The 19,873-nt window shown below is 47.1% G+C and overlaps 1 protein-coding gene across 1 annotated transcript; it reads left to right on the forward strand.

The window, feature by feature from the left end:
- The first annotated feature begins 411 nt into the window (after window positions 1–411).
- LOC146007565 (membrane-spanning 4-domains subfamily A member 4A-like) lies at window positions 412–16,724 on the forward strand. The gene is made up of 7 exons (XM_083146025.1): window positions 412–1,280; window positions 3,717–3,991; window positions 7,459–7,569; window positions 7,778–7,834; window positions 11,600–11,749; window positions 13,297–13,419; window positions 15,766–16,724. Exons 2-7 carry the CDS (start codon window positions 3,725–3,727, stop codon window positions 15,877–15,879), a joined length of 822 nt encoding a protein of 273 aa, XP_083002151.1. The 5' UTR covers window positions 412–1,280; window positions 3,717–3,724; the 3' UTR covers window positions 15,880–16,724.
- Window positions 16,725–19,873: the final 3,149 nt, after the last annotated feature.

Consider the following 19,873-nt stretch of genomic DNA (forward strand, 5'->3'; position numbering starts at 1 on the left):
TTCTATGACTGAACACTTATAGGAACACCCGGGGAAATACATCTTGTCCTAGAGTTAAGTTCTGACATAGAGAGAAAACCCTGGAAAAGGTCTGGTTTGCTACATCTAAAGCCTTCGTTTTGCTTTTCTACGGTGCAGTGACATTTGTTTGTGAGGAGGAACAATTTTTTATCCTGATTGTATGTCAAAGTTTTTCATGTTTTTTTTTTGGAGTTTTTCATGTTTTTTTTTTTAAATAAAATTTGTATGGATCTTTTTAAGAAGATAGGACTATTCTGCTTTTTGGACACTAGAATGAATTACATGTGAACATCTAGTTTGCTCTGAATCCAAGGGTTCAGCACTGTGAGAGGTCCCTAAAAAATTGTATTTTTAGTATCCTCAGCAGCCTAGTAGCTGATCCCTCAGTGGGTACTGACGGTGAGTCCTGCATGATCAGCACCTAAGCAGAGCACTCAAAAAGGGAGAGCGGCAGCAGAGTCCATAGCACACCTACACAGAGAGGATCAAGTTGCAGCAAGGGGTCCAATGTGAGCCTGAGAAGAGGAACGGACAGTTTTACACTGCACTGGAGAGCAGCCAATGATTTTATTATACCAAGTAGTCATACTTACCTACTTTAGAAAAGTAGTTGTAGGGAGATAATAGTTGGTAGTAGCATTTTGCAAAGCGCCACATTGAGGGGGCATGTCATGCTCCACCCAAAGGGCGTGTCTAGTTCCATACATGGAGAGATTGTGAAAAGCAATTGTGAACGTGGCACCTAGAAGCGTGGGCATGCACTGTTACATCTGAGAGGAATCTTGTAAAATGACTTATATCCAAATGTAGATGAGCCCCAAAGCAGTTAGTAAGAGATACTATACTTGGTAATGTGCTGGGAAATGGTGCTGATGATTCAATGTAACTGTATCTATCTCTCATTCCTTTTTTCCCCAAAAATGTAACAGTGTAATGTGGGCTAGGTGACATGAGGGAGATTGCTAGACTAATGAAGGAGAGAGGGAGATTGTTGTTATCTCAGGGAGTCTCCTGCAGAATGCAGGAGGGGAGGTAACTATGCCCCAGAGCCTGTAAAGCCCCATTATGCACATTGCGTAACATTACATTACTATATATGACTGACCAGTGTGGAAGCTCATTAGGAAATAGGAAGGAACTTGGCGACTGGCAAGTGGTGAGTTCAATTGCAGAACAAAACAGGAACCTACAGTATACAGGGAGAAGAGTGCAGTATGTTTCCAGCAGATGAATAACCTTATAGCAGATAGCCGTCTAAGGTAAGATCTAGCTTTCTATTTATTATCTCTGTTTCTTTCTTTTAATGGGAGAGATGTACTAACCGCTTGAGAGAGATAGTACCAGCCAATCAGCTCCAGTTACTGTACAGACGGGGTTTGAAATAAATGGCAGGTAGTAGCTGATTGGCTGGCACTTTCTCTCTCTCCAGATTATCTCTCTCCTCTGGCAACTGGGAATCTTTGCTGTGAAACTGCAGGAATTGTACGGTCAGGTTTAGGTGACATTTAGTACATCCTGGTACGTTGGGTGTAATGCCTGGAAAGGGGCAAAGGGCATCTTATAAGGGGATGAACAATATCTGCTGTCAAAGTACTGGTTTAAAAAATCCAGTTATAAAATATAATAAATGCCCTGATAGTTGGTGCACAAACCGGATGACTCATTTACTTCAATAATAATATTATTTTTATATAGTGCCCTACTGTAGGTATACATTTTTCATTGAACCACAGAGCATGGGACCACCATCGTGGATTGGCCAACTGAGGAAGTCTAAGCCTATTACTGCCTGCTTGCTGGCATTGCCACTCCCACAAAACAGGGCCGCCACCCCCATTTTCTGGAAATGCAGACAGCCCCGCCCACAAGTGCCAGCAGCAAGTCAAAATGATTGCTGTTGTTCTATGATTTGTAATACATACATACAGCATATGTTCCCCGGGACTTGTTCCTACATTGCTATGGGAAGTCACTGTAATAAGTGTTCAGCTTACAATATTATATGGTGAAGATTGCCTTGGGCAATATGGGGAAAACCCCCTATTCAGTATACTCCACATACTGTAGCTAGCATTCCATTTAAGATATTCCATAACCGGGCCAACCGAAATGCCAGCGTGGTCAGACAATCACACCCGAATGGAGCTACAATTGAATAGAGATGGAGCGCCCTTCATTCTTGCAGGTAGTAGATTTACCAGACGCCAGAAGGTCCCCGCCACCCGATCCCGCCTCCCCACTACCCCCCCTAACCCTGCCCGTCTCCCTGAAGCGGAAAAGGGCACGGTTCGCGTCCCCCGCCGACGGAGGAGACAGCAGGGGTGTTCTGGCGAGTCCCAGCACCGTAGATCAGTTGTGTGCCATCTGCTGGCAATGGGCACGCTATCAATTAAATTGCCTCCTCATTGATTGCAGAAGGCAACTGCTATTTAAAAGCATATGGGGGAATTTTACTAAGATGGGAGTTGTATTTCAGACGGGATGTTGCTATGGGCAACAAATCACATTATATCTATTATCTGCTAGAAGGTGATAAATAAATAAGAAGTAGATTCGGTACTTGTTTCCTAGCACGGCGCCACTGATGTGAATTGTATGCAATTGGGTGTATCAGATCGGTCGCATCAAATGCGACTAGATCGCATGCGATGTGATGCGATGCAATTACACCCGATTTTTAATTGTACAGCCACCCTGATGGCTGATTCCTATGTTAAATGCCCCCCCCCCCCCGACCCAATTTTTAATTGTACAATCACCCTCACTGTTAATTAGTATGTTAAATGCCCCCCATTGTTAACGCCACCCCACTATCAACGTCAACCCGAAGCATGGCGAGCGCAGCGATTCCGCGAGGGGCAGCGGTACGCGTCCTCCGACCTTTTCATACACCCACTATCCACGTCGGTGTGGAGTTGATTTGATATAGTGTGGCGAGCGCAGCGAGACACCGAGCCCGAAGCGTGGCGAGCACAGCGAGCCCCGTGAGGGGACGCGCATTACTTCACATATATTCCGCGTCCCCTCGCCGCGCTTCGGGCTCGCCACACTATATAAAAATGACTCCACGCCGACGTGGATAGTGGGGGTATGAAAAGGTCGGAGGACACGTACAGCCGCCCCTCGCGGGCTTGCTGCGCTTGCCATGCTTCGGGTTGGCATTGATACTGGGGTGGCGTTAACTATGGGGGGCATTTCACATAGTAATTACCCATCAGGGTGGGTGTAAAATTAAAAATTGGGTCTGGGGGTGCATTTACCATAGGAATAAATGGCAAATCGCGTTGCATCGCATCGCGTGTCATTGTAATGGCATGCGCCTTCTAAGCGATTTTAAAATTGTATAGGAACTGTGAAAAGCCTTATATCGGGTCAGAGCGGGTCCCATCGCATTCCTTAAGTTATGGTATGCGATGGGACCCGACGGACACCGTGCTAGGAAACAAGTACCGTAGATTCTGATTAGTTGCCATAGCAACATCCCATGTGAGGTAGAACTCCCATCTTAGTAAATTTAACCTGTTGACTTTGTTGATGACATTTCCCTATAATAGGGGTCTGAATCAATATGAACAATACATTTTATTAGCCAGTACGCTTAAATAATACTTAAATTCCTAATGCTAATGAGCAAAAATGTATTTCCTATTACTTCTCTAGTAATATTGTATTTACTGCTGTTCTTTGTGTCCCAGTGTCTGCCATGTATGCTGTCAGCGGACCCACCGAACACACCTATGAGACTTTACATAATGACCACACAGCAGATGTCCCCCGGGGGAATCGGTTGGTAGTTCCCAATTACCAGAATGTCAAACCACAAATCCTTGAATCCAATATTCCTTCGGCAACACAGAACCTTCCTCCTGAGCTGTCACACTGGAATCTGGCCACTGTTGTGCCACAGAAGATAGATTCGTCGTCCCCTTTCTTCAGGACATTTCTGAAAGGCAAGCCAAAAGCTCTGGGGGTAAGTGTTTACAGCAGCCATCTACAAGAGTGATTCACCTTGTGTGTAATTAGCACTTACACAATAGATTACAAGATTACACTAAACTGCTCCTTCATGGGACATTATGGGTTAATTGTTAAGTGTCAACATGAAAATGGTCGACACGAGTTTTAGGGGTTTTTTTGTGTCATTTTGGATGTTTTGCAATATCTGAGCCAAATTAGTTGAAACATGTGTTACTTGTGTACTAGCACGGCGCCCATCGCATCGCAGACCATAAGGCATGCGATGGTATGCGATGCGATGTTACGTGATGGCAGGCGATGTTATACAATTTTAAATTGTATACCATCGCATTGTATGGCATTGTATGCCATTGTATCGCATATACAATGGTATGCGATTTAAAATTGTATAAGCACCCTAATGGGTTTTTCAAGGTTAAAAGTGGCCCCTCTAACATAATTAAACGTGATGGGTGCTTATTATGTTAAAAGCACCCCCACGCCACCCCCCGTATCAACGCCAACCGGAAGCGTGGCGAGCGCAGCGAGCCCGCGAGGGGTGGCGGTACGCATCCTCCGACCTTTTCATAGCCCCGCTATCCACGTCGGCGTGGAGTTGATTTTATATAGTGTGGCGAGCGCAGCGAGCCACCGAGCCCAAAGCGTGGCGAGCGGACGCGGAATACATGTAAAGTAATACGCGCCCCCTCGCCACGCTTCAGACTCGGTGGCTCGCCACACTATATAAAATCAACTCCACGCCGACGTGGATAGTGGGGGGTATGAAAAGGTCGGAGGACGCGTACCACCACCCCACGCTTCGGGTTGGCGTTCATAGTGGGGGTGCATTTAACATTGTAAGCCCCAATTAGGGTGCTTATAAAAATCGTATAGGGGCCTTATACAATTTAAAATCGCATCGCTGTGCATCGGGTGTATGGAATGCGATGGCATGCGATTATATATCGTATGACTTAATATCGTGGGCGCCGTGATAATACACAAGTACCAAACATGTACCCTCAAGTATTTTCTTCACTTACCACAAATTCCTTATACACATGACACGACACAGTAGAGCCCCTTATTCATGGTATGCCCCGGTACTCAGTGTTTGGCCTCATTTTAGGTTAAGTTAAGCTGATCTCTGTATCATCCAGGGCCTGATTAAAGGTCCCAGGTACCCTAGACTAATACACATGTAGCTCCCCTTGTAACGCTGCTAACACACGTGTATGGGCACTCAGGGACTCGCCAGTCATACTGCCAATGTGCATGTAACGAAGGTTATGCATCTAGCATGTACAGTAGGATCTAAGGCATGTGGCATGTGAAGAAGACTTTGGCTTTAGGCTGCCTAGCTGGTGCTGTACATGAAGTAATGGTTCCATCAGCTAAGAAGCATGGAATAAAATAGGCCTTCCTTCTATTCCTCAGCTGCTGCCTAATCAGCCTGTTGGTTAATCAGGCCCCAATCTCAGAATGGCACCCTCTGAAGCTTTGGCACTCCACTGGAACCACCCTCGCTACACCGCTGGTGGTGCGCCTCATAATTATTGGGCGCTGTATTTAATTTAGCAATCATAAAGTTTGTGATTCTGTTTTAAACTGATTTGATTGCCCTACTGACTACTACTAAACCAGTATAATGTTAAGTACAGGGGAACATCAACAGAGGAGGAGGCCTGTGTGCAGTAGGGTTGGCCATCGACGAGTCATAATCATTGATTGTTTTTCAATGAAGAATAGTTTTGCCATCGATGGGGAGAACCAGATGGTTTCCTTACATCGATGGCACAGCATAACCAAATAGCCAAGGTGCTGGGACTAGGATCAAAGCTCCAAGCCTAACACCCATGAAGCCCTGAACCCCAAAGTTCTGACTAACTACCAGTTATTGAAAGAAAAGGGATGACCATTGATAGGTGAAACCATCGATGGCCATCCATTGCATGGTATGCTGCCATTGATGGAAACTTGCAATATCACCATTAATGGCAACCATCGATGACAACCACACTGATGCTCAACCCTAGTGTGCAGTCTCCATCTGGGTCCTCTCCTCTCTAGCCAGCAGAGCAATAGACATTGGGCATTAGGGTCACTTGGAGACATTGGCGCTTACAGAGATATAGAGGTCTCCGGGAAAATGGCCACTTAGCCACCTTCCCTGTTATTTTCCCACTGTGCCATCAGTACTTACACATTGCGGTTCATTCTCCCAGTGATGACCATTATACCAGCCACAGCCACTCACATGGTACCCATAATACCATGCATTCCTCACACCCTACTGTTGCCCACGTTACTTTAATTCTGTCCTTGGGCAACGGGGGCCAAGGCGATGAAAACTCAATTCAACCCACAACCAAGCCCCAGACCGCCAACTCCATTTAGAATGTGGATTTAATCCCTGAGGGGCCCATTTACTAGGAATCTCATATACAAATGTGATCCGGGGATGGATCTTACTACCCAGGATCGCAGTGAAATATGCGGTCCTATCGGCGGTATGCATTATGCAGAACATGCAGGGACAGGAGCTCTGAAAGGAACCCTTCCCTGCGATGTGCTCTGCCTGGTGCCAGGAGGTCTGTGACTGCGTGGTTAGTACTTACCCCTGGTGCTTACCGCTCTGCCTGGCCGGAGCTGCGGTAAGTAACCTGTGGGACACAATGGCCTTCCGCCATCTCGGAATGGCATTAGCTGCGAGACTGGCATTTCGGATGTTGGTACATCGAGCAGCATTGCATCCCCCATAGAAACCTATGGGGGATGCAGCTGCGAGCAGGACAGGCGGGATTGCAGAAGGTATCAGAGATTCTTGCTGCGGTTCCTCCGTCATTCATTCCGGAGGTACTTAATATTAACGGCTAACCGCCGAAAACACCCGTTTTCGCGGGTTAGCCACCAATATCAAATGACAAATGGGCTCCTTCGGGTCTCAGAACCAATACTGGAGCCCCGTGGACATTCTATAATGCCTCTTCCAACAATGCCTATTGGCCAATTGCATGCACGGCTATATATAACAAAGGCTAACTACCCCTCACCTTTATGAGCAGTACCGCCTGTGACCACTAGAAGCCACTCAACGTCATAACAGAAAGCGAAAGCACTTTGCAGGGACAATGACCTATTTTAAACTTTCTGGATATGGAGAGAGGGAGCTGTGAAGACAGAGATTGGAGCTTCTTCCACGGGCTAAAAACTGTCACGGTTCAAAATGAAAAAAACATTGCAGAGGCCGTCATTTTGAAGGGCTTTTAACTAGTGAAGGATAATGCTCACTTGCCTCCCATGTCTGTCTGAGTTTCCTTTTGCGGGTTGCATACAGCTGATAGACAGAGGTCTAGGTAGAGGATGCCAGGCAGCGGATGTAGCACATTAGTGTGGTACCGTACACCATGCCAGGGAGCCAGTTATAGGGCGCTGGCTATTTACTCAATAGAATCTCATTATGGCCTGATTTTCTTTCAGATCGTGCTGATTGTTTCGGGCATCCTGCAGATTGCTCTGGGTATCGGAGCTATTTTCATCCCACATTTTCTATCATTATTGTCTGGAACGCCATTTTGGGGTTCGGTGTTTGTAAGTACAACAAGTTCATTCTAAAATGATCGAATTAGGAAACGTATTCTGTGTGACTATATTAAAACAAAACCACTTTGGGGTAAATTTCATCTGCTTGGTATATAATAAATCTGTTACTGTTATACATGTTTTTTTAAACTGCCCCCAATATAATCTATGTATACAGTATAATGTGTGAGATTTACTGTGTATTGTGTTATTGCAGTACATCATCGCAGGATCTCTGACCGTTGCAGCCCAGGGGAAACCAAGAATGTGTCTGGTGAGTGAGAGATATGAGGTTAAAATGATTGTTTGGCTTTTCCAGATTTCCAGACTCACCATCTGTCTGGCCACGCTGTACTCTCAGCAGAACTTCAGTGGTGGCCCACCTACAACTCAGTGGCGTGTGGTGAGGTCATTGGCTGGTAAGGCACTGGCTAGTATCAGAGCCAGGGCTTGTGTCCCTCCCTGCTCCGCACCACTTAAGTAGTGGTGGAAGAGGACACAGAGTGAAAGAGGGAACACAGGTTGGCGGAGGTCAGGGTGGGAGGGGGGACCCAGGGTGGTGGAGAACACAGGGTGGGAGGGGGGACACTATGGCGTAGGATACAGGGGGTTATTCTGATCGTAGCGGCCAAACGTGCGTACGTTCGCTATTAACGTACGCTCTCCGTACGCGGCCGTTGGGGTTAAGTCCACCCACAACTCAGCCGCATACGTACGGCCAGAAACATCGGCAAAGGGGAGTGGCGTACAATTGAGCGTACGCCAACGTACACGGACGGGCCAGCCCTTACACTCCGACAACTGGCGTACAATTGAGCGTACACCACCGTTTACGGACGTCTCTCGGCCGTCTTCCCACCGACTTCTTGCGGCTATCTGAGCGTACGCCAGCTTGCACGGACGGGTCCCTATTGTTTTCAATAGAAAAGTCAGCTTATGTCACCGCTCGTGAGAGTGAGCGTACGTCCGTGTACGCTGACATACCCTTCACATATATGGACCTGCAAATCTTGCCTTTCAACTCTAATTATGAAAATTAATTAATTGATTGAATTAATTAATGTGCAAAATAGTGGCCATGGGCTTAAAACATTGCTGAAACATCCTTTGTAGGTGTTAGATGTGGTTTATGTTATTGTATCATAAATACAAAACCTATGTTTGTATTAGAGTGAACACGTTGACACATGTCGACTTGTGTCGATTGAGTGTGCTACTGTGTAAAGTCTATGAAAGCACGTAGTGAATGTGTCTAACTGTTTAGCAAATACCTACCTTAGCATATATAAGCAGGTCTTACAAAGATTCTTACCTTAAATTAAACAAACCTTTAAATGTAGAGAAGTATAGAAAGATAAGCTTCCAATGTGTTTGAGTGCTGTGTGTGGCTTGCAGGTAGTGAAATCATGGTTTAGACTTAATAGACTGCAGCATTGCTTATTACATTCAGGTGTATGTGTTTGAGTAGTAATCCGCGTAAATTAGCAAACCCAGGCGCACGCTGGCATGCGGTATCTGTAGGGGTGGTTTGAGATGGCGGTTGGCGGCCGCCTGTTTTGTGTCCGAAATGAACGGTGCTTTAGTCGATCGTGCGGTAGTAGCACCGCTCATTTTTGGTGCACACCCCCGTGTACGCCCATATTTACGCCCATTTTCCCTCATTATTTCGGCCGCTCCCCTCATCACGCCCCTATGCCGCCCCCAATGCCCGTACACTCGCGTATAGGTTTTTTCGCACGTAGAGACCCGTCCGTAAGCGTTGTGGAGTGTTCGCGCCTGCGCATTAGCGAATGTACGCATGCGCAGATCATAAAAAATCCCGGGACGTACGCGTACGGCCCGGCCGCACCAACCAGAATAAGGCCCACAGTGTCGGAGGGGTAGACGCAGGGTGTGAGAGCAACATACAAGGTATTTAATATTAAATACCAAATTAACATTAAAGCTTAGCAGACTCGATGCACTCCATGTAGATTAGGCAGAGGGATGTAGCCCACCTGGTCTGGGGGCGCCACTCACACAGCAGCAGAAGCAGCGGTAGTGCGGACAAGAGCAGGCTCCCCCCTGATAGCAGTGCGCTCTCCAATATCTGTTGCCGCTAGCTAGGCCCCCTGGCTCTGTCCTACTGCTGCTGCCCGGTCATCCTGCAGCAGTCGCCGAGTCATGTGTAGGGATGGCCATCGCTTATCCAAATTTATCAATGATTTAAGGCTGATGTTGAATACTTTTTGATGGAGGAGAACCAGATGGTTTCCCTCCATCGATGGCACGGCAAAACTGATGTTTTTCTTTTGTATTCCCAGGACACTGAGCATAGCTCCGCCCCCAACACCAGTGAACCCCCACCCCTGTGTTTTTATTGGCCCACAGGCCAATCAGTCAAATTGAATGGATGACCATCGATATGTAAAAACATTGATGGTCATCCATTGCATAATTATACACTATCAATGGCCAGTTGCACTGTTTGCCATCGATGGTAAAGGCAAAAATGGCCAGCCCTAGTCATGTGTCACAGGAGACCAGGGGCAGATCTAGACCGCACACAGTGAAAAACAGTGAAAAACCCCCTTGTCGACCTTTTGACTGTTGACCTAGACCCTGTTGACTTAATGCTTGTGTCGACCTAATGACCTGTCAACCTAAACCCATGTCGACCTAATGGTGTCGACCAACTTGCTGTAGACCCAATGACCGTATCCCCCATGAAGGACGCACAGAATGAATACAGTTGTAGTTGCCCTTGCTTAGGGATGTGGCCTCCAACACAGAGGCCTGGTCAACTATTACAGAGTGTATTTCTGGGCACCATTATAAATACATTCCATGCATGATAAATTGGAGTACACCATAGTCTTGTGTAGTATAATATAACATACTAGTTAAAAGCCCATCAAAATGACGGCTTCTGCAATGTACTTTGACTTTGAGCTGTGACTGTTTTTACTTTGAGCTGTGAGTAATTTGGTCTGTTGAGTGTCCTCAAGTGGTCACTGGTGGTACTTCACCTCATAGAGGTGAGGAGTAGTTAGACTTTTATATGAATAGGAGTAATTTGGTCTGTGGAGTGACCTCTAGTGGTCACTGGCGGTACTTTCGTAATGCTGGCCGTTTTGTGAAATAATTGAATAGTATTGCTTTGTAGCAAATAGTCCATAACATGAAACGGTTGACCCCTTTCAGACAGAAAACTAAATTACTGGGTGAAGCAGTTCTACCTAGTAATTTCATGAATAACACGGGTCCTTTTTCTGTGTCAAAGGGCACACCCAGGTTATAAATCCTGTGTCCTCGACTCTGGAATATACCAGGGTCGAGGACACGGGATTTATGACCCAGGTTGACCCTTTCACACAGAAGAAATACCTGTGTTATTCAGCAAATTACCGCATAGAAATTTTCAACCCTGAAATTTGTTCTTCTGTGTGAAGGGGGTGTCAGACTGTTCTCTGCAAAATGACCCGGCATTTGAAATACCATATATTTGCCGGGATTTTCAGGCTTTTCTGTCTGAAAGGGGTATGAGTGTTTTATAGTGAGATGTTTGGATATTTAGCAAATTTGCAACGGTATGCAAGAAGGGTTAATATGAATCAAGGGCACTTCATGTGGTGTAATGTGTATATGGTTATCCTACTGTGTGGTGTAATATGTATTGGAGGTACTATTGTGTGACCACACTCCCTCCTTGTGGGACCATTATCCCTTTATGGGTGGTAGTGCACAAATTCCCCGGCACTGGTCTAGGCTCTGCCTAATAAGGTGGGGAGAGGGTCAATGTTAGGGGAAAGGAAGGAGTATCACCACCTCTCCAGGACCACTTTAAGCCTTGGTGGGCTAGTCCTTTCCTGTCCAACCAGAACCATCTGTATTTGGCTGCCCAAAATGGGCATAATATAATCTGCTATTGGTTTAAATATCACCTTTAATAACCAATGAATAATATACTGTATGAAATTATAGGGCAATGTAAGGGCTCTTCTCATACTGTCCTTCCAGCAGGCCGTATGTAATTGTTTTGTCCGTTACCTCTGCACAGGTGAGGGGCTCCCTCTCCATAAACATCATCAGCACAATGGTCAGTTTGGTTGGAATGATCCTCAGTGGTATGGACCTTGCAATAATTCGCTGTGACTCTCCATATGGCATGTACAGACCCGACATCTACGGGACCTGCCAAGTACAACTTGTAAGTAGGATACCATTCAAATGTTTATTTAAAATGTACTGAGGGCAGATGTACTAAGACACGGAGAGAAATAAAGTAGAGAGAGAGAGATAAACTACCGACCAAACTGGCATTTTTAAGCACAGCCTATGACATGGCAGTTAGGGGCTGTTTGGCCAGCACTTTGGGCCTTATTCTGGTTCACTCCTTCTGGCAAATTCCTTCTTAGATGGACAAAACCATGTGCACTGCAGGTGGGGCAGATGTAATTTGTAAAGAGAGAGTTCAGTATAGCTTTTTGGAATGTAATTATTATGTATTTTTTATACAATGTCATATTCTTAATTAGTCACATAGACCAAGCAGTAAGTAATGGGATAATAAAGCATTCCCTCCACAGTGACCCATATTGGGGTGAAGTCAGGAGGCTCCCTTTCACTTGTGAATAGATGCTGCGTGTATATGCACAATGTCAGAGGGGCTGGGGGAATGGCCAGTACCTCACTGAGCACTCGGCATACCCTCACACTGACCAATATGGGAGGGTGTTGCTCCCTACTGCAGGGTTGCCGACTTTCAAATTTTCCTCTTTCCGGGAGAAGCCCGGAGAGGAGACTTTCATAACCCGTTCGGGGGGCGGGGCTTGACTGTGACGTCATTAAGCCCGCCCCCACACATGAGTGTGTCATTTTAGCTCCGCCTCTCCTCTGAGACCCGTGGATAGGGGCTCAGTGGGGGTCCCCCTGATTCCGGGAGGGTTGCCCACCCTTCTGGGGGGCCGGGAGGGGGACCCGATTTTCGGGAGACTCCCGGTAATTCCGGGAGGGTCGGCAACCCTGCCCTACTGCAACATTCTCATGAGTCCCTACTTCATATCTCCCAAATGTCCCGTTGTTTGGGAACGCTCCTGTGTCCCGCAACAGGGGGGTGGGAGAAGGAGGAATTGGGAGTCCCCGCTGGGCATCAGTGATATCTATAGATAGATAATACAATGGGTCCAAACCAAAATTTCGAAGCAATAGGTTGATATGGTCAAAATGCCTACATGACTTTTTCATCCACATGGACCACAATTGAGAACGGAAAAGTGTGCCAAGCGAAGCATGGCGAGCAAAACAAATGACATAACACTAACTGGGGGTCCATGACACCAACAAATGTGAAAAACTCAAGTCGACCTTTTCACTTTTTCATGTCAACCTATTGCATGTCAACCTTTTGGCGTTGACCTCTTGACTGTCTATCTCATCATCCACACCCTCCTCTGTTCGCATGTCTATTAGCATATGGGAAAACCCGGTGTTTCATGGGCTTTCTCATGCTAATTTGGCCGTGGCGTAAAACAGCCATTCGCATGCTGTGTGAACGTAGGCACCCTGCGAATGGTGGGCCGGCGTGCCGTCATCCGCTAGGCGGGATCTGGTAACTCGCAAGGATGGGAATAAACCAGAATAACCCCCAGTATCACAGGCAATAGATGTGTAACACTAAAGCCCTATATATAGGTCGCATTGCATTTCCAATAAGTACCCATTAAGATGCTGAATATTGTTACTTTGCCTTCACAGATCCTCGGATATACCTGTCATGCTCTTCTCCTCGTGATCAATCTGCTGCTGTTTTGTATCACCTTATCTGTCTCCATATTTGGATGCCGTTCCCTATCTCACGTACAAACCAATGTTACCCAGGTAAAGGACTCCTACGTCAGCTGTAGCAGCACTATGACAGCCGATGCCTAGTGTCACCTACACAGGTCCCCACATTCTATCTTCACTGCCTAAAGCTGGCCATACACTCGGCGATTGATTCACATGCGCTTTGGCCACTTGTCATGTGATTGCGGCGATCAATCGCATGAAAAGTGGCCAAATCGCATGTGATTGACAGCAGATCCGATGCGATGGACAGTCCCGTGCGCTTCGCACCGGAGCCTGGGAGTCGCACTGACTGCAGAAGAAATCTGTTGGATCGCATCTGAGCCGGGCAGGCTTGGCTGGGATTGCATGCGATAGATCGTATACGAAAGGACCATGCAGGGCCGGCGCCACCACTAGGCAGCTCTAGGCATTTGCCTAGGGCGCCGGCACCTGGAGGACGGCAGTTCGCCCCTCACCCCCAGCATGGAGGGTTAGCGAACTGTGGTACCTGTGTAAAAAACTTGCGTCCCTGCAGTGCTGGTGCGTGCAGGGGTGTCCGTGCCGCCGGGGGAACCTGCGGCGCTGTTATAGTGTATAAGCTGGCCGCGGCCGGCGGGGTCCCTACAGTGAATAGAAAATAACTAGCGCTATGCGCGCGGTGGCAAGTTTTTTACACAGGTACCACCCCCCCGGCACCGGGGCGCCCCCACCCCGACTCGCTTGGGGCGCTCCGGTGCCTTGCACCGGCCCTGGGACCATGTACAATATATGCGATGCTGCAGCCTGAGAAATTCCCGGGGTGGCTCAAGGTGGGATTGCGGGTGGCTTCTCCGCTCTGAGAAGTCGCCCTAGTGTATGGGGCCCTTCACACAGTTTATCTGAACAGATACCGGCCATTTCCCTGGAAAGTATGATGTTTTGTTTGCGTTTCCCATGATACAGCAGATGTCATTCTGTAGCGCCACCTGGGGCAGATCCCCTTTATTCCCTACAGCAAGCGATGTATATTTCTGGGCATCAGACCTATCCCTGTAGGAAAAATGGCCTCCAAAACTTCATGCGTGAAAATGAAGTACAGATACAAAAAATTGCATCCTGCAGAATAGGAGTCTCATTGTTGGCCTGGCTGTCAGATGACCTCCTGAGTCTGTAGAAAGACGCTATTGGGGATACATGTTTAGTTAGTTACATGTAGAACAATGAGAAGAGGCACTGAGAAATAGACAGCTGTATAGACAACAAGCATCTTCGCAGGGCTGACTTATGGGGAGTGTCCTGCACAAAACACATCTTGACGCCCCATTGGTCCTAGGTCACCACCAATCCCATGGTAATACTGGGGACCAACTGTAGTTTTTGCTCCTTGTGACAACATTACTTTAATTCTTGATGAATAAACTGATTTCCACAGGGGGGGACCACTTCCAGCAGTTATGGTAGAAAAGATGCTGGGGAGAGGAGGGGGTGCAGAGTACAGAGAACTGAAGGGACAATGAAGCATAGAGGGGGAGGGAGGAATGGGAACCTGTGAGGAGGAGTAAGCAGAGGATTACAGTGAGAATTGGGGGTACAGATCCAGAGAGGGGGTGGACATGGGTTGAGAATAAAAGTAGAGGACGAGATCCAACGAAGGTGGAGAGCTGAATGAACAATGATGAGAGAGGACCATAAAGACAGCATGAAAGAGAGCTGGAGGTGGGGAGATAAAACACTGATCTGCAATGGATAAAGAACCACAGGGGAAACTGGTGAAATGTGATGTGGAATCCTTCTTCAGTTGTGCAACTGCGTACAGCTAGGGGGCAGAGATTGGGGCTGATGCTATGCATGGCGTGTTGGTACAGGGAGCGTGCAGAGGCAGCCATTGTACAGTAAAGGCGGGGTGTAGGCATGTAGTCTGTATGGGCATGTGCTAGGCTCCCTGCTGTATAATTGTCCTGCTTATGTAGGGTTGCTATAATATCCATTAATCGGGGACAAATACAGGTTCTGGCTGGCTGACTTCAGTTGACGTCACTAGCTGTCCCTCTTGTGCAGCAGCAGAACCAGGCAGTAAGAATGCGAGCAGAACAGCATTGACACAAGAGTATCAGGTTTCAAGAGCTGGAACTGCAATGGGTCATGTTGGGAGATATATATAATGTAATATAACCCACCACCAATTCAACCACCTTCCACTGGGCACCCCAAAGGCTTAATCCAGGCCTGCATGCAAGTATACACTGAGTGATGTGCCCGGTATATCAATCTGATCCGAAGTTTAATTAATTAGAGTGTACCTGGCTTAACCCAAGTCAGTTTTGTTGTTTTTACAATCGTTTTTTTTTTTATTATAATTTTTTTTTGTATTATATTGACATAGTTATTTAATGCTATATTTTATGTTTCTGTTTTCAGGTGTTTGTGATACAGAATGATTCCATGGCTTCCATGAACCCTTCCACTGCTAAAGTTGTATCTCAAGTACACCCACCATCAACACGTCTAGTCCAATACTCCAGCGCATTCTGATAACCTACATATGTGTCTTCCATACAGTATGGTTAAATCGGTAAACCGAAAGGAAGACAGATGATCCATATTGGGGGGGCACTGATGCTATCTCTGAATACTTTAAATACCATGAACAAAAATGAATATAGAAAGGCACCATTATGAAGTACATCCTCCCGGCACCAAATGAAGGATCTACAGCAGCGGTTTTCAAACTGTGGGTCCTGACCCCAAAGTGGTCCTGACCTTCTCATCCTGGGGTCGCGACTCCATGTTGCTGACTATCGGACTGATGACTTTTCTAATCTCAGTCAGTGATTCAAGGAGTCTGATAAATCTGTTGAGTTGTCTGTTATTTTAGACTCCTCCCATCATGTTGTGCCTCCACAATGCTGCCATGTGTGTGCTGTCTGCTGACTACACATGCGATGTGATGGGTTATGGTATATTAGACTCCTCCCATCATGTTGTGCCTCCACAATGCTGCCATGTGTGTGCTGTCTGCTGACTACACATGTGATGTGATGGGTTATGGTATATTAGACTCCTCCCATCATGTTGTGCCTCCACAATGCTGCCATGTGTGTGCTGTCTGCTGACTACACATGTGATGTGATGGGTTATGGTATATTAGACTCCTCCCATCATGTTGTGCCTCCACAATGCTGGCATGTATGTGCTGTCTGCTGACTACACATGTGATGTGATGACCTTCTGCAGTAACTTGCTGGGGTCCTGTCATTATTTTTATTGTCGGATGGGGTCCCAGAGCAAAATAGTTTGAGGACCCCTGATCTACAGTAATCTTGGAATGATAAAAATGCAGTGAAAGATAAAGGGAGATTCTAACCTGTACAGCACAAGTCACACAAGAAAAAATAAATGTGTTAATGATCATATATTTATATATATATATATAATAAAATGTTAGATAAAATTTTTTTTTTTATGTTTTATATTGTTTGTTAAAATAATAGGGTGTTAAAAACCTGATGCACTTGAGGCATAGTTGCCTCCCCTCCTGCATACTGCAGGAGACTCCCTGAAATAGCAGCAATCTCCCTCTCTCCCTCAATACTCTAGCAATCTCCCTCATCTCACCTAGCCCACATTACACTGTTACATTTTTGGGGTAAAAAGGAATGAGAGACAGATAAATTTACATTGAATCATCAGCACCATTTCCCAGCACTTTACCAAGTATAGTAGCTCTTACTAACTGCTTTGGGGCTCATCTACATTTGTATAGAAGTCATTTTAAAAGAATCCTCTCAGATGTAGCAGTACACACCCACGCTTCTAGGTGCCACGTTCACAATCTCTCCAAATATGGAACTAGACACACCCTTTGGGAGGAGAATGACACACCCTCTCAATGGGCCGCTGTTCAAAATTCTATTTCCAACTATAATCTCCCTGAAACTAGTTTTTAAAAGTAGGCAAGTATGACTTGATTGTACAATTAAATATCGCATAGCAACGCATGCCAGCAAGTGGCATGCGATGTGATTTGCAATGTTAAATGCACCCCCATTGTTAACGCCACCCCCACTATCAATGCCAACCCGAAGCGCGGCGAGCGCAGCGAGCCCGTGAGGGGCGGCGGTACGCGTCCTCCGACCTTTTCATACCCCCACTATCCACGTCGGCATGGAGTTGATTTTAGATAGTGTGGCGAGCGCAGCGAGCCACCGAGCCCGAAGCGAGCGTAGCGTGCCCCGCGAGGGGACGCGGATTACTTTACATGTATTCCGCGTCCGCTCGCTGCGCTCGCCACACTATCTAAGATCAACTCCACGCCGACGTGGATAGTGGGGGTATGAAAAGGTCGGAGGACGCGTACCGCCGCCCCTCGCGGGCTTGCTACGCTCGCCACGCTTCGGGTTGGGGTTGATAGTGGGGGTGGCGTTAACAATGGCGGTGCATTTAACATTGTAAGCACCCATCAGGGTGATTGTACAATTACAAATCTAATCGCTTCGCATGCATCACATGCCACTATATTGCATGCGATGCATTACGATGGAAATCGGGGGTGTGCAATGATGGAACAGCATGCAAATCGGCCGGAAAAAAGTGAGAAATCGGTCGAAAATCGGCCGCAAAATCGCATCCGATTTTTCCATGCAATTTGCGGCCGATTTCCGGCCGATTTCGTGGGCGCCGTCAAAATACACAAGTACCAGTAATAATATAGAAATAAAGATGTTTATAAGGAACATATTTTATAAAAAAATTCACAAACATAACTCAATATGTATTTCCATATAGATACATTGTATTCCAATCAGTCTGCTTTGCTAAAATTTACTCCCACCCCATAATGTAGGAATTCACTATTAAATCCAATGCTTACATCACATGTGCCTCCTAATTGGTGTAACAGGCGCATAGCAAACCCACATACAGTACAACTTGTAGGTAGTGCAGGTATATGGCCAGGAAAATGCCACAGCACAGCACCTGCTGCTTTAGCTGGTGTCATGGCAACCAAGCTGTTTACTTTCCAACCACTGCTGCAAAAGTGACAGTGGGGAGTCAGAGTTGGAAGAAAGAGATGAGCAGGACAGCTACAGTCAGGATCGCTACAAGAAGGACGGCTTTGTGGAGAAGGAATATGAAGAGGATGCCTATGAAGACAGCGTTGTGGAGCATGGCCATGCGGAGGATGAGCATGCGGAGCATGGCCATGCGGTGGAAGGCCAAGTGGTGTTTTCCCATGCAGGCAAGGACGGAGACGAGGAGCACGGCAGCCACAAGGAGGATGGCGGCCATGAGGAGGAAGTAAGAAGAGAGAAGACCCACAAGCACATGCAGAAGGAAGAAGTAAGTGATACATACATACACACTGTGGTTATACAGACACTGACTGTAGTGTGGTAGCTGCACTATAGGAGGCAGGTGCTGGGGCCTCTGTGTATACTACTTATATTAGAAACTGCATCTCCATTAATATAAATGTACAACATGCTCAGTTACTGGCATCCAAATCTAATTCAGTCATATCTACCTTGTTGTTAAATGCAATAATGCTTATATACTGTGTATATGGCAGTACAGGTATAACACGATAATCTGACACTGTGCTGGATTACCTGCTTTGCCGGATTGTCAGTGGTATCCCTGCAGGGTGACCCCTCGACCCTCCCGAAGCTACCCCCCTGCAGCGTGACTCCCCCATGCACCGGTCTCACCCCCATGACTCCCTCCCACAGTCTGTCTACCCCTCTGCAGCGACACCCTCCACACACTGGTCTTACCCCCACGACTCCCTCCCGCAGTCTGTCCCCCCCCCCCCCCTGCAGCGTGTCTCCCTTTCGCAGTCTGTACCCGCCTGCAGTGCGACACCCTCCACACACTGGTCTTACCCCCACGACTCCCTCCTGCAGTCTGTCCCCCCCCCCCCTGCAGCGTGACTCCCTCCTGCAGTCTGTCTCCCCCCTCTGCAGCGTGACTCCCTTTCGCAGTCTGTACCCGCCTGCAGTGTGACACCACCATACACCCGTCTTACCCCCGCAACTCCCTCCTGCAGTTTGTCTCTACCCCTGCAGTGTTACTCCCTCCCACAGTCTGTCCCCCCCTGCAGCGTGATTCCTTCCTGCAGTCTGTCCCCGCCCTGCAACATGACACCCCCATATACTCGTCTCACCCCCGCCGGCCGCCCCTCGCCTGATGTCCTGGGTGCGTGCACCCGGCGAGCTCGCTGTGGGTGCACGCCACCCTCCTTATGCACACACGCAGTACAAAAACATCGGTCCCAGTGTGAACACAAAGAAAAGAGCAAATCACCACCAGGTGATGAAGGCGCTTGGTGGGGGTGGTTGTTTTTGTGGGCTGCTCACACGGAGGGGAGGTTCAATCCCCAAGTGTGGTAGATGCAAAATGAGGAATAGGGGGGTGTGTGGAGCGCCCAAAAAATTGGTATGAATAGTAAAACATTGAATTATGTTTACAGTCAATAAAAAGATAAACTTGAAATGAATTGAATTAAATAAGGTTGATCAATTGGGTA

The sequence above is a fragment of the Crinia signifera genome, chromosome 6 (assembly GCF_055691185.1).
Source record: "Crinia signifera chromosome 6, ASM5569118v1, whole genome shotgun sequence".
Lineage (NCBI taxonomy): Eukaryota > Metazoa > Chordata > Amphibia > Anura > Myobatrachidae > Crinia > Crinia signifera.